The sequence below is a fragment of the Xiphophorus hellerii genome, chromosome 22 (genome assembly GCF_003331165.1).
Source record: "Xiphophorus hellerii strain 12219 chromosome 22, Xiphophorus_hellerii-4.1, whole genome shotgun sequence".
Lineage (NCBI taxonomy): Eukaryota > Metazoa > Chordata > Actinopteri > Cyprinodontiformes > Poeciliidae > Xiphophorus > Xiphophorus hellerii.
The window spans coordinates 22,568,057-22,589,432 of NC_045693.1; the positions used below are offsets into that span (position 1 = coordinate 22,568,057).

At 38.2% G+C, this 21,376-nt stretch overlaps 1 protein-coding gene across 10 annotated transcripts in view; it reads left to right on the forward strand.

Annotated features, from left to right (window-relative positions):
* The window catches only part of ccdc88ab (coiled-coil domain containing 88Ab), a 62,773-nt gene that overhangs the window by 3,289 nt on the left and 38,108 nt on the right, over positions 1 to 21,376 (forward strand). For all 10 annotated transcript variants that reach the window (XM_032553103.1, XM_032553104.1, XM_032553095.1 and 7 more), the window contains exons 3-4: positions 8,927 to 9,035; positions 20,414 to 20,483. In XM_032553103.1, the coding sequence (XP_032408994.1) occupies positions 8,927 to 9,035; positions 20,414 to 20,483 (179 nt within the window). The remainder of the gene's footprint in view (positions 1 to 8,926; positions 9,036 to 20,413; positions 20,484 to 21,376) is intronic.

Sequence of the window (21,376 nt, forward strand, 5' to 3'; positions counted from 1 at the left end):
CTGTCATTTGATGACAACCTATTTCTCCTGCCGTCGCCTCCTTCCTAAGTCCCTGACCTCCTGCTGCTCCAGCGATCAGTCAGCTAAGATGAATCAAGTTAAAGCAGCCTCTTCTGTCTCACTCTCTAGTACTTGTTTTCCTCCTCCTCTTTCAGGCTGCCTTGACTGGCTGAGTTGTTTCAAAGGAGAAAATGTTTAGGAAGGCTCTTTTTAGGTTCAGCCTTTTCTTGTTTACACATAGCTTGTGCAAAAACAGAACAAGTCCGTGGTATTTTCAGATCATTTTTTCCCTTGTGGGACCGACAGAAATTGGCAAGCGGAAGGATTTTGGGGGGAAGGGTTGGATGAGGAACAGACATGGAGGAAATTCTGCCAAAATCTAAAGGATAACCACCTTTGACGCAATGATGCATCCTGGGAAAAGGAAACATAGTGTTTGAAATGCTAATTGTATGACGGCAACCTCATGACAGCACCTTAGCCCAAGCTTTCAAGGTTAAAAAATGAGACCTAGGTAGAATTTCTGTCTATCAATGTATGCTGTGGAAATGAAAAAAATTCTGTTGATGGTTTAGTGATCTTGGAAAGGACAGCACTGAAATGAAATGTACTGTAACTGATTTGGGGATTGCCTTACAGGATACCAGGGATAGCCAGACAGAGGCAGCACTGTGTGTTTGTGTGCATGAATTTCTGTAAGGCTTCTGTTTGCGTGGGAGAGTGTGTGGATTTGTGGATACTTTTTCAGTTTTTTCATTCCCTGTGCATTTGGTTATGGACTGAGGCAGCTGTTGGTAGTTGTCTGGCCCAGCCGCCCTCCCACACAAAGGCCTTCAGTACTGGTTAGAAGTTGTGTTGGTGAAACTGCACGCTCTTTGTCTGCTTCCTCGATTTATGAGAAATGTGTCTGAACAACAAGGAGCTCAGGTAACAGAAAATACTGTTTTCAGCTTCTGCAGAGACGTTTCAATTTTTCCTTTTTGTTCCAAGTTTGCTGACAGAAACGTTGTAACTGTAGTAGTTTATCTATGTCTCGCTGCCCTGGTACTGTCATTGTTAGCTAATTTTGGGATGCCTATTTTTTCATCATTTTGGAAGGCCTGAAGGTGGGGATGGATTAATTTGGTTTAATCATATCATGCTAAACTCCTATACCCTAAATTTGATCAATAATATATCAATATCACAATAATACCACAAAGTATTGTGACTGAATTCCAATTCCATGTCACCCACCCCTAACATGCAGTAATGTATTTACAAAACACAGAAAAATTGTGCAAGTATTCCTCTTGAATCCCTTTTTGGCCTTTTTTTTTAAGAAAATAATTTTAAAGTTAATATTTTGCTGATGGAGTCAGTTGTTCCAGTATGAGCTGCAGTGTTGTGTGAATGTGTCACCGATCCGAAAACGGGGCAAATCGGCTAGCAGCAGTTGTCATCAGGAGAGCGTAGACGGAACCTGGGATTATCTAACGGTTTGCTGACGGACACCCAGATGGCACAGGGACCCCTCCCCCTGTGCCCTCGTGTGACTGACATCATCCAGCCAATTACATTGTCTCCGTTCTGCTGTCATACCAATTGGCTTCCACGCTCAGCGGAGAAGGTGCCAGTTAATAATTGTCAGAGACGCTGCATGTCTGAAATCTGTTTTCTTGGCAGTTCTGTGGAGCAGTGCTGGCTGGCTGGCCCCTCCAGTGAACTGTTTATTCCATCTTCTTCAGACTGTTGGGGAAACAATTGGAATTGTTGTAAAGAAAATCGATGCAATAGAGATTTTCCTCTAACCAGCTTCACACTATTTTCAAAGTTCATCGAACAGTACTGTTTTACTGTATACAAGAATACCACAAAAAACGAGTTTAGTTTTTATTTAACTTCTTTGTATGTGTTAGTCTAGATATCTGTATAAAACCTGTCCAAATCTTCTTGTGAGTTAACCCATGCAGGCTCAGGCACTACTGATTGTCCCTAGCCATGCTTCAGTAGACCGGTTACTATTGGTTGACTTCACAGTTCAATCATAATTCTTCAGCCAAGCATTAGCTGTATCTCAATGCACATCAGCCTCTCTGACTCCACTCTGACGTGCATTATATTCAGCAATGTGTTCCAGATGAGGTATGAGTAAGTTGCTCCTCTCAGTGACCTTCTCTTTGCTCTAATAGCCATTGATTGTAAAGTTGAGGCAATAATTTTAAATGCATAGCAGTTCCTTTGTTCTACTTGTGCACAAAGTGTAGTTCCACATCAGACTACTTTAAAGTTTTTGGTCAGAGTTCCTGACCGTAAACCCTAAAAGTGAAACTTGTCATGTTCATGTTTTGTGGATGCCATTCTTTGTCAATGGGTCAACACTTTTCTTTAAGATTATTGACAGTAACGTCGTACATGATCTTTATATTTCCAAATTAACTGTGCTTCTTTTCATTTGGTTTAACTGTAAAACAATACAGTTATTCTTATTTTTCATTGATTATGCATTGATGCAGAATCATTACCATCGACACCAAGATGCATCTAAGAATCAGTAAAACGAACACAGATCTGCACTTGGGTTAGTCCATGCTCACAAGGAGAAGATGTAATACCTGTTTTGTTTTGTTTTGTTTTTTCAGCACACCAAAAGTTTCATGAATCATAAAATGTCATGTAAGGTCTGTAATGACCATGGTGTTTGAGTCCACATTTGATGTTTGTTCTTGTTTTCTTCTGATGTTTGTATTTTTACAAGTGGAATACAGGTTAGAAATGTCTTTTTTAAAGAATATCTGTAAAGTGTGGATTTATCCCATTCATGCTTGATTATTGTAAGTCTTTTACATTTAACGTAATTGGATATGGAAGTATTTTGTCAAAATTTCTTAAAGAAAAACAGGAATCATTTGTTAACTTCTGTGCCATTGATCAGTGGTATTCTTACTTTGATTACTAACAGTTTGTCGCATTTTGCTTCCTTTCTTATTTGAAAATAAGAGCTGAAAACATATTCTGGGTGAGGGTGCGTATCTGGGGCTCTTCATGGCAGTTTGCATTCGTAAAGCAACTAGAAGGAAAACAGTTTGTAACACAGAATTCACTTTACAGTGGAGTTGATGATCTCATGGCTCGAGACCTTGTTACAACCCTATTTTACATGCTGCTTAGTCCTTGTGACTGTCATCACTTGAGTGTGATGTGATTTGTTGAAAGGCATTTGAGATAAGAAGTGTTGGCAGTAGGGACTTAAATCCCAGATTTTTGAAGACTGCTCTTTTGTTCATGATCTTCTTGACTTTTTATTATTCATTTTGTATACTTTGCTTTGTAATACTTTAAAGCTTCTGTAATCCTAAAACGAATGACTTCAGTCATTGGTTCATTATTTTTTTAACTGCACTTCAGTCTGAAAGCTAAGGACAACAGGAACCATGTTGAAATAGAAAAAACTTGTTGACATTGCAGAATTTTGTGCACATGATGAGGATGTGCACAAAAAGGATTTCTACCCTTGCTTATGAAGGGTAGAAATCAGGAAAAAGTTGGACTTATATTATTATAAAGCGCTACTTAATACATGGGAAGCACCCCAAAATTCTATCCCTCATTTAGTTAGTTAGCATGTTAAACAGAAACGAGTTGATACAAGTACAATTAGCACAGGAAAACCACATAGGAAATATGTACTGAATATATATTCCAACTGTGGCACATATCAATGTGGCAGAGTTAATTTAATTTTATGGTTTATAGCAGAAGATTAGTTATAACTCCCTCTTGGAAAGTCATTCCTGTCTGCAATTGCTTTTTTCTTGATAGGCTAGAAAGTAAAAGAAGATGCTGAAATACTTCATGCACTACATTGTATTTAATGAACCAACATAGTCATTGGTTCATTATTTTTTTTAATCTTCACTTCAGTCTGAAAGCTAAGACAACAGGAAAGGACAACTTTTCCTGTTCTTGTTTGCCGTTCTCAATCATCTCACTCCTCTGCTTTCTTCTGTTTCCTGTATGAGCCAGATTGTAGCATACATAGTTCAGATTCCTGGTCTGACAAAAGAGATCCAGGCTTATCTGCTGCTGGGCTGTCTCCTCTTTTACTGCTACTGTCTGCACAGTGGGAGTCGAGGCGTTTTTGTCAGAACGTGGAGTTTGATGTTCATCTTGTATCACTCTCGGTCAATCACTCGCAGTCATCTTTGAGTCATGCCAGTGCCTTTGTGTCTATAAAGCGGGAGGATGTGCATCATGCTTGTTAGGAAACTGCAGCTGTGACCTTAAGGGAAGAAAGCTTGACACACAGTGGTGGTAAAGCGAATCACTGTTAGCCTTATAACCAAGGAAGTTCTTAACCTATAGTTCCAAATCTGAGTTATCCTCTTACTTTCTGATGTACTGCAATACAATATCTTTCAGACGTTCTTGCAACTAGAAATCCATTTGGATTAATTATTAAACTTTCATATTTCCTTTTTGTCTACTTATGTTATCTGCATTAATTTGCTAGTGCTGCTTTTTTGCAGTTGATGCAGAGTCGACACTTTGTCCATCTGTTCCTAGGCTCCCAATGGCTTAGCGGACATATAATCCCCCGATATTCCTCTTAAAGACATTTACTATAAAACATCAGCAGGATTATTGAGTTCCATTAATTGCAGCTTAACATTGAGCATTAGCAGCAGGGTTGTGATAATTATTAACCAGGTACAACATTTCTGTTCCATAGAGGAACTTGGAGTAACTTATTTAACACATTATAAATGGATTTATAAAAGGATTTCATACTCGGTACAAATAAATTCACAGGATTACAATTTAAGTAATTTTTGTCATATGAGATACTGACTGAATAACAAATGAGCCCAACTAGGGGTGGGCATTTATCATATCGTTTATCATTTATTGTGATGAATTTCTTATGAGGATTTTGATTTATTGTTGTCGCAATGAATTCCAATTAATGTTTATAACCCACCAAAACTGTCCTCATTGTCGGGGTTCATAGTTTTGCTATTTTCTCTACTGTTTGTTCAATAATGCGTCAATAAATTTGAAAATACACTCACTGTACAATTTAATGATTGACTTCATGTGACCGGTGTCATAAAGAAGCGCATTACAAATGGCAATGTTTTTCAAGAGTAGTATTTGTGTTTGTAGTGCTATAATTGCTGTGACACACAATTATAGTCACCTAGAAAATATGTAATGAATAGTTATTATCATCCCTTTTATTGTTATCACAATGGTACCAGTTCCTACTAATACAGTGGAGAGGGGAAGAAAAGAAAGTGAAGAAGCCATATGGAAGCTTGAAGACAAAGATGGGATAGAATTGACCTCATGTGGAGCAAAAACAAGAAAATTGGGCAATGGGTAACATACATACAGTAAATAAATGGTCGGGAATTCAGTAATCTGTTTTGTTTTATGGTGCGCAAAATCTTTTTGATGCAGACAGTTTTAGTTGTGTTAGTAAGCATGTTCAACAAATGAGATTTATTGCTAACCAAATGAAGGAGGGGCTTTCCTTAAGAAGCCACTATTGTGGATAGAGAGACAATATAGGAAATACGACAGTTTGCATTAAATGAGCGAGTAAACCTTTTGAGTACTGAGTTGGGCCAGCCTTTAAACCTTCATACCTGAGAGATTCTGGTTCATATTGACGTGACAGCATCAGGCGGTTGCTGCAGGTTTGTTGACATCACAGTCGTGACGCTAACCTCAGATTCCACCACATCCCAAAGGCGCTCTGTTGGTTTGAGATGTATTGACAACACTGTCGTCTTCAAGAAATGGGTTTGAGATTAGTGGTGCTTGGCAACATGGTGGATTATCCTGCTGGAAGTAACCTTTAGAAAATGAGTACACTGTGATTGTAAAGGTTGGTAGCAAAGCCCAGGTAGGTTGTGGTGTGTTTGAGGTTTAGTTGATAATAAGGGGCTGAAAGTGTGCCTAGAAAATATCCCTCATGCAATTATACCACCAACCTCAACCATGGATAGAGGTCAAAACGGATGACTGAATGTTGTTTATGGCAGTTTTTTACCCTATTATTTTAGTATTGCAGATGAGATTTAAGCTAATCAAACCAGGCATCTATCTGAATGGCAGCCTCAGTTTCCTGTTCTTGACTGACAGAAGTGCCATCTGGGTCCGTCTTTTACTGCCCATCTTCCTTTAAGTTTTACATTTAGAGATGGCATTAAGCAACCAGTTTGCACATAATTCTTTGTAATCCCGAGATTGCACAAAAAAATCCCAGTAGATTAGCAGTTTCTAAAAATACTGAGACCAGACCCAGTTGTTTGGCACCATGCAAGGTTCAAAGTTATTTGAAGCATTCTGATGGTTGGTTGGAACATTAGCGAGTCATCGCCACCATATCTAGAAGCATAACTGTGTGATTGATGGATTTGTATGTGCAAACAGCTCTATCTCATCAAGCGCAAGGGAGTGTAGTTTATTGAACTAGGGAGACTTTACGCTGAGGTAGTAACTTTCTCTCATTAAACTAAAACTATAAAGCTTAATTGTGTTCTCACTCTAATTTGTTCAGTTTCTGTTGTCAACTCCGAGACTTCAGTATCAAAAATAATTTGGATATACATTATTAGATTTGAGATCCTTGTCGAAATCCTGATTAGACATTTTAGTGTGTGCCAGGTTATATTTTCTTTTCTCATTTTCACAAACTGAACTATTAACTTGCACTGGGATTAAGTGGTTCTCTGTTTGTGTTGCCTGGCACACTTCAGGGGCCAAGCCCACACTGCCCCGCAGTGCTTGGACAGTACAGTTTATAATCCCTAGTTCCAACACGTGGCAAAATGTGGCCTTCATTCTCTTTCTTTGTGTGAGTGTGTGTGCACATTTAGGCCACTTTCTGTGTCTGTGTGTATGTGCGTGGCTGCCCAAGCTGAGCCTAATTCAGCCTGTCATATATAGGTTAACACTACTCCATAACCCACTCAGCCAATCAAAGGCGGGACATGGTAGGAGGGGGCCCAGCGGCCCCGGGGTCTGAGGTTGCGGCGACGACGGACAGCACCAAAGGGTCGGCTTACTGACCGGCCGTCTGGCCCAAGAGTTGTCTACCTTCCTGGCAATTGAACTGGCTTTGGCTGGTCATCCCTAATCTTTTTGTGTATTTAAAGTGTTAGGTTTACTGTATCAGCCGGATTAAGAAGGGCGGGTGGGGGTAATAAGTGTATTTTTGACAGCCGTTACTGCTTTAAGTCTCCGTATTTATTTGCCTACTAATCAAAGAGTGTGTCAGGCCGCCCTACACTGGTTAGGGACTGCATCCGCAAAACGATGTTTTGGTCGTGTTTCTGTGGCCGCCATGTTGTCAGCTGACTGCAACGACGATGAAGGAATGCCATTTTTCTCTCACACACCACATTACCCTGCTCGCCCTGATAGGATTATAGCCTCCTCTGTGATTTTAATTACTGAGTTAAACAGACCCCCCACAATGGGCTTCGAAAGGGGCTGTGTGTGTGTGAAGGGGGGGGAGAGATGGGGCAGTCACATGGGGGTTCATTTAGAGCAGAATTAAAAGAACCCTGTGTTCTGCAATTAGCATAAATGTTTGTCTGTGTGTATTAGGGTGGAGGCTAGCTTAAGGCTAATTGACACATACAAAAATTAGCCTGTTGGATGAGGTAAAATGTTTTTCTTTGTTTGTTTTTTTTTTTTTAAATGTAAAACTTACATTCATGCCTTGATTGGCATCTTAAATTTTTGAGCCTTATTATATTTTTAGACTCCTGGTTATAAAGCAAACACCACAAATATGTTGATGAATGTTCCACTACCTACTAATCAAAGGTTGGGTATATAGCCTTGATATAAAGGAACCGTGTTTCTTTATAGTTTTCTGGAAAGCAACAGTTAATTTTAGACCTTTAAATATTTCTACCTATAAAACAAGTTTTTCTATCTATTATGAGCCACAGGCAGATAATTGAGTAAAAACTGATTATACATTTCTACTCTGAGTTTTGAGAAAGTTACATTTTTTAATTTCTTTATTCCAACAGTAAATTATTACACATAGGATGGTGCAACAGATCAGATGTCTAAATACAATATGATGCAAGTACATGCATGACTTCACTTTTGCTGCTGCACTGCAAGCTACCATCCATTCAAAAACAATCTGACCCCCACCTCCTCCTTCTGCTTAAAGAGGCTAAATCAAGCATTTGAATCAAAATTAGGTCGTCATGTGGATATGTGTTGTCGATTTGAAGTTCAAGTTAAAAAAAAGCTAACGTGAAAAAAAAAAAGAACTTTACATTGCTGTCGGTGTTAAAATTCTCCAAATTTTGAGTCGACAAATCTCATAAGTTATAGAGAGCTGTTTCTCAAACCGCACTGTTGCTGCGGTCAGCATCATGGTCAACAGAAGATTTCTAACTAGAATAATGGACACTTTTAATATCTCTTTGTAACAAAAAGATATTCCTTGATTTTACAAAGTGGTGGAATGTTTTAAAGTTCTTAAACTTCAGCTTTGAGCTCATCATTCCTTCTATCTTGGTGCAGTTTTGGCCATAATAGATACACACAAGCTAAACATCTTGAAATTACCTGTTAAGTGATTAGCAAAAGTGATTGCAAAGTTGTTGTTAGGCCGATAGCTGACTGTCTGAAACAGAAGGAATATGTTTTCTTAAACTGAAGAAATTTTTCAGGTGACTCTTTTATGCCTGACTAATCACTTAATGTTACTACACTTTATTTCACAAACATTTCTTCTCTAGATCTGAAACGGTTTACTTTTTTTTATTTTTATTTTGTCTTTAAAAGTGTGTGTGGTTCGTTGCACATCATATTTTTGAGTTTTCTCATCATGTTGTGCCATATTTGAAAAAATAAATAAAAAAATATATAAAATCAATAACATTTAATTTTCTTGTCTTCTATGTAGAAATCCAAAAGCGACAGTGCAGAGGACCAACAAGAAAGTAAACAATGACCCTACACTGCGCATTCAGAACCTTTCTATTCTCATCAGGCAGATTAAAGCCTACTATCAGGTAAGATGCTTTTCTTTTACTTAATCAAAAGTTCAGTTTTCTTGCTTAGGTTAATATGTTTTTGTATCTCTCTGTACATGTCATATTTTATGTGGTTTTGGTTCATAGTTTTCAACCATTTAGCCCACAAATCAAATATTCCCATCCAAGGTTTTGCTTGACCTACACGTATTTTTATAGATCCACACAAGAACATACCCATAATTACTTGGCTGTATAAACAGAAAGATATTTGCAGATGTGAATGCGTGTGATGTGGTATCCAGATTATCCAGAACTCGGATGGCTCCATAAATTTAAACTGACATCCGAAATGAAAAACGCATTGATGCAGCAACATGCCTGCTGCTTGTTTTGACTCTCTTGCATTAATTTAAAATCTTAGCATCAGTGTAAGTATCATCCCTCTCAACGAGTTGACACACTAATCTGAAATTTGTTTGGACACAGCTAAATTTCACAAGACAAACTCAGAAGTGGAAGCAAGAGACGTGCTCGGAGTCTCCTCTAAGGAGGTTTTATCTTGTCATCAGCCTTTCTCCACTTCATAGGCTTGCATCAGCTCAGCAAGCTTCAAAACATGTTGGTTTTTGTTAACGCCGTGATTAATCTTCACTTGATCCGAAAGAACATAATTGCAGTTTCCCTCACTGCTAAAATAAACTACAGAAGAGGAAATTTTAAGATGGTTGTCTGAAATAAGAATAAAACTTTTGTGAACTGATTTCAAGTACAGCGCTGTAGATATGTGCTGCTACTTTTGAAACAAATCTTTTTATTCTGGTTTTGCTGTTTGGTCCTCGAGTTGACATGAAAGAAGAGGAAAAAAAATTTTCTTCTGGAAAAAAATGAATGTTTTATACCCCTTCTACACTGAAGTTGTTTTTTCTTCTATATCACTTTAAAAAAGCGTATTTCAATACATACTCAGACTCGTCTTGAGATTATGGAAATGGGTCAACGCTCTAAGAATTTAGATGCACATCTAAATTCAGGTCAGAAGAAATTCGTGTTTGTAGCAATATCTTTCAGATTCTATATTGAAATGTAAATCTATTCTTAAACTCGAAATGAGAGTGCTTAGGAAAAAGGTTTTTTGTTTTTCTTTCAAGGTGGAGTTGGCTTTGCCGGTACATGTAGAGATGGTATCAGTGAGGCGATGCAGGTTCCTACGAAGTCCAAAGTCTTCTTCAGCTTGGTAATGATGGTGCCAGTTGTCAGCTGGAATGGCGGATGCAATCTTGTTTGCTTGGTTTGTGGTTTGTCCTGTTTCTGTACTGTCTTGACCAGAAAGCGCATTGCCAGTCAGTAATTTGCTATAACGTCTATGTAAAAGCAGCCATCAAAAGCAAAATGTTGCAATATGCATTTAACATGAGTCATCATTTTTGCTGGAATAGCTTGACATCTCGGTGGATTGTGACCCAACAGGCAGTCGCATCAGTGTGGTAAATTAAGGCAGTGATGTCAAAGTCTAGTCCTGGAGGGCCGGTGTCCTGAAACTTTTAGGACACTGGTCCAACAAAACTTAAGCAAATGAATATATTACCACTCAATTTTGAAAATTTCTGCCTCAAATCTCTGTTTTTAGTTCAGCACAAGTTGTCAAAAGCAATCACTGGTTAGTTTTTTGTTCACTGATTGCGAACATCCTGCTAATTACTCCTGGATCGTCTTACTGAAACAGTCACTCTACTGTTTTGCCGATGATATTAAAAGCTCCACTAGGCTGCTTCAAATTGCCAGCAGAATTAGCCGTTATAAGTGGCTACTTGGGTTAAGTTGTGACCTTCAAAGTCTGTGGAGGATGAGAGGAGGAAAGGTTAAAGGCATTAATAAGGGTCAACGTTGTGACTCTGTAAGCTACGAGACAAGTCCAGTGCAATTATATGATAGTAGCATTTGAAGGAGTAATAAAATGTTGGTTTTGTGCACAACTGTTGAATTTTTAAATTTGTGTTTTAATTTTAAGTCACTTTACCCTATTATGAAGCTTCTGTATATTCTGAAAAGACTTAGGGATTTTTCTCTTCTTATAAATTGTCTGTATTGTTGTTAAAATTAAACTGTTCTAGAGCTACAAATAAGTTTTTGAGTTCAGTAGCTGATATAAGAATTTTGTCATTTATTGTTTGGGGGGGAAAATTAACAATTAGCATGCTAATTCTGCCCAATTAAATAATTAGTATTGGTACCTGTGTTTGATAAATGGCGGCAGAGAAATGTCTAAACATGTTATTGCTGAACTGGTGCTGTTTTCTGAACAATTCGGCTGTCAAGTTTGCATGGTTTTAGATTTAGGGGAACATTATGAACCAACAATGAAACTCTTGTTCATGTTTGACGTTTGATTAATCCTGCCTATTTGTGTCTGTGTCGCCCTGTTGACCTCTGGGTCACACTATTGTTCTGCCACTTGGGTCTGTAGGCCCCTGCCTCACAGAGACCACCTATAGGGTTTAAATCCCTCGCTATGTGTTCATCCCCCCCATGATGGCATTCCAAAGACTTTATTGCTCCCTAAAAGTTCCTTGATTGAATGTAATTCATGTTTAATGCCAAAGTGGAGGTAGAAGGCCAAAATTGGGTTGAAACCTTTTTTCTTTTTCTTTTGCTGCTATTCTTTTCTATTTACAGCCATATTCAGTAAACTAGAATATGGGTTCTCAATTATAGATTTTATTGGTTTGATGTAATATAAAATTAAATGTGATATTTTCATTAGCTGCAAGTGGAAAATTGTCATCATCAACAGAAACAACGAGTTTAAAACATCAAACCTTTTCACTTATTGACTTGAGTTACTGGAATAAATGACCTTCCCAATAATATTCCAATTGATTATATGCATCTGTGTCCTGCTTATTATTTTTGAAATTACAATAAATCCAGCAGCGAAACAAATTCCGGGTGGAGAGCACACAAAATGGATCCAATCAGCATTTTATTATTTCAATACATAGAGTTGAGCAATAAAAACCCAACAACCCTATTTTGCCATTCTGCCTCTTGCGTACTAAAAAAGTAGGGCTGCTTCATTATCAATGTTTGCAGTATTAATATCACAGAGAGCTGGAAAGACTGTATATTACAACTGTGTTGAGCTGCTAATTGTCTGTTGTAGGTGTTGACACTTAAAATTAATATATATTATTAAATGTATTGGTTTGAATATTGAAAAATATTCTAGATCCGGTATCAGTGACTATGTGCCTGAGCTATAAGGGCAGATCTATTCAGTCTAATTCTACGTTTTTTTATAAAGAGATGTTTTGACAGACTTCTTTTCTGTGTCAGATCAGTATCGGCTGATGCTAAACCTCAAAGATCTGTGTCGGTATCGAAAGTGGATCTGTGCATCCCTAATTTATATAACCAAAAATATTTTCAAACGGCATAATTTGCCTAAGTAAGATTATGTTTGTAAATGAAGGAGCCAGTGGAGAAGCGGTTTGAAAGCCATACATTTTTAAAATCTCAGGACATGGATCCATTTCTATTTACATTTGTTATTGTTTATGTTCTCTGTCAAATACGGACTGAAACCCCAAAGATCCAGGCAGAGTTATGATGCTCTCCTGTTGTGCATGGTGGTACAACACATGCTGTGCAGATGGTGACACATTTTTCTTGTTTTCATCTCTATCGTCTTAAACTTGAAGTTTGTTGCGACTTCCTCTTTGATCAAACTCATTCTCCTCTTTTCATAGGGATATCTCTAAAGCCAGACTCATTCTGTGCTTGTTCTAATGTATTTACTTGTTCAAAACTCTACTCAGCACTAAAAGAAAGAGCTAATCAATTGCACAGTCCCTTTTTAGTCATTAATTCTAATTAAAATGTGGGAGATAATGGAAAGTAATTCACTTTTAAGATTTAGGCAAGTCAGCAGCACTTTGTAAATACCACCAAAAAAAATCGCACTGATGTCAAAAGCTGTTTCGTTAAATCTGAGCCTTTGCTAACTCCCTAAAGGATCTTCAGGTGTTGGGAGGAAACCTAATTCATTGAGTTTGTTGGACTTTTTTAGGCAGACAGTTGAGGACCTTTCCTGGGTCTGTTCTTTGTCCTTCACCTCCCCCCACTCTTTCTTCTTCTTCTCTTCTCTGTACTGTGTGTCATTTTAGCAGCTTGTATTGAGTGTGTATGAGAGGATGAGTGAAGGTTGACAAGAAATTCAATAATGACGGCTTACATTTCATAAAATGAGCTCTCTTGGACTGAGCTGAGTGTGTTTCCACATCATGTGTCATTTTGGTGTAAATAGTTTTTTTTTTTTTTCCCCCTCCCAGTTTAGATATATTGTGTAGGAGGTCGTCTACGTCTAGACAGGCTCTACTCTTTGATTTCAGAATCTGGTAAACACATCAAGACTGGGGGAGCTGTGACCTGCCTCCCCTGTATAAATTGTGCGCTTTTTTTTTTCTTCCTTTTTCTTTGTTTAACAGAAGTTAAAATGCTCAAGTCCCATTTTCTGAAAGATGGGACACATTTTCTTAAATTTCAGCACTATTTTGGAGCAGTGTATTAACTTTTACGGTTGCTTGGTCATTTTTCCTTTGATTTTTGCACGGCTTAGTCCGCTGAAGGGTTCGTAACCTCAGTGGTTTGTCCAAATATATGCTGGGCCTCTTTTTAATTTAGTGACCTTGGTTTGGCATTCTCAGGCAGAATGTAGCACAGAGCCTAAGCCAGATGAACTCAAATCTTTGAGCATTAACTTCTTTTTTCTTCTTTTTTTTTCCTCTAAGGGGTTTACTGTGGAGTTTTTAAAGTTGTGTTCAAAGGCAATCTGTTCTCACTCACTGTCAAAATTATCTATTCAGACTGACGCATGTCATCTTAACTTTTTGTACTGTGTATAGCTGTACAGTTTGTGATCTGTGAAATGTTAAAACTTGCATACATTTATCTCTTAGACGGTAACACTTGTCTGTGGTCCCATCTTTAAAGCTGTAGATGTTATGTTTGAACCAAAAGCATGTCTGTCCTTTTTCCCATCTCTTCAGTTTGAGGTGTGGCAAAACTGCTGGGAGCTGTGTTTCAACTATTAAAAGGGTAACAGAGAACCCTATTCATGCAAACTATGTCTGGCCCTGAATCTCTGCAAGGATCAGTGTGAATATTGCATGGTGGCTTATGAAAACTGCTTGATGTTTCGTACTGGTTTACTATGTTGGCGAGATTGCAACATAGCTGATAAACTTTGATTAAACTTCAGTTTCAGTGTTTCAAATGCTTATAGACCTCTATTAAATTGCTAACATTACCCTAGTCTAACTTTTTATTAAAAATGCATTTTATTGCCGTATTTCACATGCCACAGTGCGCCGCATGTGCTGCTAAAGCCTGTTAGTTCCTCTTTTGATTCCATGTTTTGCTGCTCTTTCCAGCATCGGTGGTTAAACAAACCAGTTTATTAGGGCACAAGCTGACAGCTGCAGGCTAACTGCATGTCGTCATGCAAAGTCACATGCTAGTCTGAGTTTTTTTTTGTTGTTGTCAGCTAACTGGCTAGGGTTTTTTATATACTATATACTGTAGCTATACAGTAGCTATATGAATCTATCCTGAAAGTTTATTTGTATATCTATTTGCTTTGGTCCTGAATTTCAACAAAGCAGCAAAGATCACAATTGGATATAAAAGCACATTCATTTAATTAACTTTTAAGGCTTATAGTGTAGCAATGCATTTCAGTAGTCAGACCTGCTGAAGTGACCATTTACATATTTACTTAATATTAAAACAATTAGTAAGTCTGCATGAGCTTAATCTCTACAGCTTGGTTTATATGATGAGAAGCAGCATGCATTCTTGGAAAATGTATTTGATATGACTTAAGCTGAATATTTTTTGATATTGAATGATTTTTCAGTCTGATTTAGTGAGAAGTGGATGACAAGTGGTCTCCTCTAACTTCTGTTACTTTAGCAGTAGATGGGACTTGGCAGAACTTCTAAATTATCTACAAGCTCGACTTAGCTAAGGAGGAAGTTCTTCGGACTACCTTGTCGTTTATGTTTTATTTCTTATCAGAACACTTCATTGATTGAATCGAGATCCTGATCAAGGTATTTCTGAATCCTTTATTAAATTCAACTTCCCATACGAAATGAATCCTGATTGACATTCCTAATAATGTGCATTTCTAAATCAGGTGTTTTTTAAAAGAGATGGTTAAGAGAAGTACATTCAGTGATTCCTGGGCTCGTCTGTAGAATAACGGAATATTTGTCCGACTGCATGTTTAGTTTAACTTTGGCACAAATAACAGCCCACGTATATCATCACGTAATCCCAGCCTTCACTTGGAACTGAATATGTCTGCATGCAGTTACCTTGTGTTTGCTTTGAAGCGGAATTAGTGGCAGTAATGATGTGGCGCTGGTTCCCATATACTAAAATGGAACCATTTCAAAGTAATAAGGGGAAACGTCAAGCTGGGTTCTTGTTTTGCTGAACAAATAATGAATGCCTGGAATATAAACTAAATCTCCATGTTGATTTCATTGATGATTTATATTCAGCCAAATGAATATGTTTGCATTCAGTCGACTGCTTACGTCTGACTACCACTGCCTTCTCGGGAGTGAGTGTGTAACTAAAACATACAGAAATGAAATCATGCTGCAGCGTGGGCAGCAAAGCAAGACTAAAGATTAGCTGCCAGCTCTTTTGAACATAGTTAAAATTGACCAATTATCTCTTTTTGTCTCTTTGGTTGTCAATTTGAGAACATCTGTGTGGAAATGTAACCATCTGTTTGGCGTAGTTTAAAGTTACAGTCACTGTTTGTGTTCATGCCAATCAGGGTGCTAGCCAAATGCAGAACTATGTGACTTGAGACTGAGTATTAAAGGCAAATAATTTTTTTGTTTTTCATTGTTGGCTTCATAGGTTTATTAAAATGTGTCATGGAAATTATAAAACATCTACCTAGAGAATACTAGCAGCCTTGACTTAAATGGATGGTGACTGTGTGAACTTTTCCAGCCAGTGTGAAGCAGAGCTCTTGGGTGATGGGTTGAATTTGGAGAGGTCAGGCTTCCCCAGCCCACCTGCCATAACCACTCCACTCATTGTGCCTCGAGGCTGTGTTGTAAAACACATTTTCTAGCTGATAGATAACATAAAAATACAAAAGAAACTAGATACTAATGACCAGCTTCCTCCACCTTCTCGTGTAAAAGATCAGGTGCCCATCTGCCTGTTGGTTTCTCCCAGGCTGCCCTTCTTTTTACTTTTTTGTAGTAATATGAATTGGCTTTAAATTTGAAAGTGAGAAACCTTTATCATATCGAATGATCTTATGAGAAATTTTAATTTGCCATTAAAGTAGAACATTTGTTGATTTGAGTTTTTTTGTCTTTGTCACTTGATGCTGTAAAACGGTGGTAAGGGTAGTGCAATTATTTACTTAAATTAATTTAGTCGGTTTTCAGCAGCTGGTGTGTTCGTATTGCTTTACCAGCTTACCCACCTCTTCTTGGAAGCGCTAGTTGGATTTCCTGTAAAGGCCTGAAGTGATAATGGCTTGCTTCCTAAACCCTTTTTATAGTCTTGTTGATTTGGGGAAAAAGCTTTCTTTGCATTGATTCACTTCACGGGGATGCAGTGAGATCTTGTGTTCGATGACTTATCTGCGTTTGAATATGCATGTTTACACGAGAAAAAGCAGAAGGATGTTTCTTCCCTTTGCTGGTGGGGAAATAACCTTTTTGATCTCCTAACTGCTGCAGTCTTTTTGCAGTCTGCAGTGGTCATGAGAGCTTGCTGGGGTGTGTGGGCGTGTGTTTGTGTGTGTACATTTACTGTATCATGTGCAAGAGGCTCTCTAGCATGGGGAGAATAAACCCATCTCCTCGTTTCTATGGTAACTCTCAATGTCTGCAGAATGGGTGTGATTCAAGCTTTCAGGGTTCAGGCGCACACACACACACTCGCACTCATGGAGTAGTTGTACAATTAGTCCCCTGTTAAAGCGTTGCCGCTAGTGGAAGTTGTGCCTGGGTGGAGGGATGGAAAGGTGGTGGAGTTTGTTATGGAGGCCAAACCGGGCCAATAGAAACACAGCCACTTTGTAACCTTTCCACCCGTCTGCATTTAAAATAATAAATAACAATTGTATACACACTGCCATGTCTACTGAATTTAACATTAAGCACAGCATGGCCCTTATGCTGTTTGAATCTTTGTGAATATGACGAGAAGTTCAAAATGAGAATCTCATAATAATTCAGGTGTAGTTTGCCTCCGTTGTTTTTGTTGTAGAAGGAAAAAAATGCCTTATCAGAATGGGATGGAGGATAATCAACGAGGTTTTCGTTATTATACAAAATAGACCTACAGAGATGGACTGATCAAGATGCTGCATTCGTATCATCCACAGCTATTTTTCCTCACTTTCTGTAGACGAACAGAATTTCCTGAGATGATAAATTTCCCCAAGCTGGCTTGTTCCCATGCACACACGGAGTTGTGAATCAGTCCTTTAACCAGGACTACATTTAATCAGTCTGTGCAAACATCTCTGTGGGATGGAAGAGGATCCAGTGTTGAAAAGCCTTGAATGATGCAGGAATCAATAATACAGCAACGTTGTGTCAGGGTACGGGGGGATGGGGTTCGACAGATGGATGGATGTGGAAAGAGATGGTAACGGCGGTCCTGCAGTACTGGAGTGACACGTGATGGGTTTAGCACCTCACAATTTTTCCATATTTCATCTTTATCTACATTTTCACATGCTTCTCTCCGACACAAAGCACTGGCTGTTCCACGCCCCTCCCCAGTGGGGCATTGACAGGATTAACTAGATAGAACATTGGAGAGACTGAAATATTGACCGAGTGTAAGACATCTCGGCAGTGACGGCCTCAGTAGAGCAGTACGCTTTCTATTTAAAAGCCTTAGTGTTTCCTCACATGCCTGCCTCACAGTATTCCACATATTGCTACACCATGCTCAGTGTGGTGGTTGTTATTCCCATTTCTGTCATGTTTTATGTATGAAATATAAGCTATTGCTCGATAAGCCGAGATCTATATTGGGCGTCTCTGCTTTGGCTTTTTTATTGCGACTAATCCCCACAGCATATTATCACCATCATCCAAGTCCAGACCGTTTGGTTTGTATCACTTTTAAGAAGTAATGCCAAAGAGGAGTTGACTTTCACTTGATCTTATTGTTTTCTATCCAGTCCTAGATCCTTAAAAAGTCAGGGCCCAGTAGTGTTAAAATTAACTTCTGCGTAAGGCTGAATTATAATTCTTTGCACATTTTACACTTTAGGTGTGAAGCGAAAATCTTTAATGGCAGAACTTTGAGGTGTCGGCACTGAATATTTTTCAGATACTAAGTAGACATCAAATCAGTGTTCCACCTCTACTGAGGCTTGCGAAATCATATTTAGAAAACATTTAAAGGTGAAAGTAAAAGTACCTGAGCTCTTTTTCAACACACCAATCTAATCAGCCTGCAGATCACTCAAACAAGTGCAGCTGATTCAGAAGCGAAATAAGAGCAGTAGAATTGGATGTAGGTATGGGCAGTATGAGGGGTCTTGACCGTGCCACATAGAATATTACAAAATGACCTCAAATATTTAAAATAAAAATGTGTCATAGGTGTTATTCTTAGCAGAAAAGCATCAATTATTTCAAATTGAGCTGAACTGAATTGCTATTGGAAAGTAAGGTTCATAGTTTTGGCTTATTGACTGTATATTAACGCATTAAAATTGTAAGCGTAGATTCTGCAAAGTGTGCACCATGTCAATTGGTAGGCTGTCTTAAATAAAGAGAAAGAAAATTGTTTAAGATAAGTGTTGAATCACGGTATGCTAAGATGCTAGGCGTCTGCTCTTTGTTTCAGGATTATCTAGCAGGTGTGTTCAAAAAGGATTTCTGACTTGGTGACAGATGTACATTTACTGTGGCATGTTGTGACCAGCTGAAGTCTTATGTATTTGGTTAGTGACTGAAAGCACAGCTGTCTTCATATCATACTTTGCAAATACGCACTGCTAGAGAAGGGGGCAGGTGTGTTGCGACAGCTGTTTGGAGATTGCGTGTTACTTCTCATGACAGATAGTTTTTTTTATTTTGGTGTTGGGTACAATGTTACACAGTTAGGAATGAATGACTTTTGCCTCAAACTTTTTCACTTTTGATTCAAATCTTTGTTTGTTGATTTGTGTGTGTGTGTGTGTGGGCGTGCACGTGTGTGTGTGTGTGTCCAGCTGCTGTCATGACTTCATGGTCAGTTGGCTGTCAGACACACCAAATGTCTCTCTGTGAGACATAAACTGTGACTGCCTGTTTTGTTATCCTGTCAGAAGCAAGTGGAGTCAATCTGCCTGAGTTTTCACACCTGATGGTGGTTTGAGAGTAGAGCTTTCAAATTTGAGTTATTATTGCCAGGATCATTGTTTTAATCACAGCTACATCTTTTCATCATCACAGTATTTGGTTGATGTAAAATGTCGAGATAAATACTCGACATTAAAAGCTGCTGATGTGATTTCAATTGATGTCACATTTGCTTGTAGGTAAATAGTAAACAATGAAATGTTCAAGGTAGTTGACTGATTTTAACTTTAAAGAAGGCAGGAATACAGCGCTTGTTTTAGTTTTTTAGTTAGTTTAGTGGCTTTTATAATAATTTTTTTTAACCGTTTTGTTGGCTCTCCTGGCCTTTATTTGAAAGTAGTTCGACAGGAAACAGGGTAATGAGAGAGGTGGAAGACAAATGTTGCCAGGAATCGAACCTGTGACCACTGCCACGAGGATTATGGCCTCAATAGGTGGGTTGTGCTTTGCCCCTGCGCCACCACTCCACCCCCAAAATCTTTTTATATTGAGTTTGTTAGAAAACTGTGTGTATGACCTTTGGCAATGCAGAATGCTGATTTATATGTAAATATAGTTTACATGGACATGTAAATAAAGGTTTCACAATATCATCTTATCAATCAGCCTTCTAGCAGAATATTAGAGGAACGTTTGGAATGCATATTTTTCAGCCGCATTTCCAATTTTCACAAACTTTTTGTTACTACATAGATGATGGTGTGCAAAATTTTCAGATTGTGTTAGGAGCATCACAATCATAACCCATGTTCCCTAGATCATTCAGAACTCCTCCTAAGTAACAATTTACTTATCTGGTTTATGTCTTCATTTGGATGACCTTTTAGCAGCAGCAGATAATAAACAAAATCAATAAAGATCTAAAAAAAAACAAAAACAAAGCAGCATTACATATATTTTTATAAAAAATTTTGTAAAGTTTAACTTTTAAATTTATAATGTTTGTCTCACAAACATGATCTAAAACTTGATCTAAATTTAGTTTAACTCTTTTTTTTGCCACAGGAGAGTCTCCAGCAGTTGGTGATGATGCCTTTGCCAAACGTTCTGGTTCTGGGCCGGAACCCACTCTCTGGTGAGTAAAGTTTTTGACAGTACAATGACAGGATTTCACAAGTAAACTGTCTGAATAAAGCCATACAGGTTTTATTTGAGTACTCCAAGCCAGTTCTCTGGTTGAGCAGTGCAGATAGTGAGTGTAGTAGCAGTGCAAAATGAAGACATGACACTTTTGCATAAACTTTGTCGATTCCTTAAAATAAAGCCACAGACTTGCTTTCAATAATCTGGTACTCTGATGTTTTCTTCTTTGACAGAGGATTTAATTTTACAGTTACTACTATCTCTGTCTCCATATGTTTCTTAATGAGCGGACAATTCAGAAGTTATAAGTGTAACAATAGGACTTTATATGGTAAATAATAGGACTAAAAAGAAAGTGGGAGGGGAAAAAAGCGAATTTTTCTTTAAACTGAAGTTTAATTGCTTGGCTTCAGGTTACCTTTGTTGGTTACTATGTACTTACTGCAGGGGTGCCACAGCAAGCCAAATCTGTGGAGCTCTTTGACCTGAAATGCTAAATTCATCCAATCAGCTTATAGTACGCCTTTGACCCTCTAACTTAGTCACGCTATGTGATCCGTCTGAGTGGCGTTAGGCAGCAGTGATGCAGTATCAAGTGCTGAGTGTCATGAAAACATGTTAAAGCAGTTTGACCTACTCAGCCTTTCTGCTACCTGATATCTCAATATGAAACCTTTGAGGAGAGCAAAAGTAAACGCAGGTGGCTGTTGAAACTGATCATAAACCGAGTGTTAAAAGGTTTGTTAGATAAAAGGAGAACGCTGTGATTAAAATGTGTTTGTCAGCCAGTACAATCGTCAACAGAACGGTTCATTGACTTTGTGTTCATCAGTTCATCATCAGCCCTTCAAAACAGTGAGTTGTTCCATGCTCAACTCAGACTTT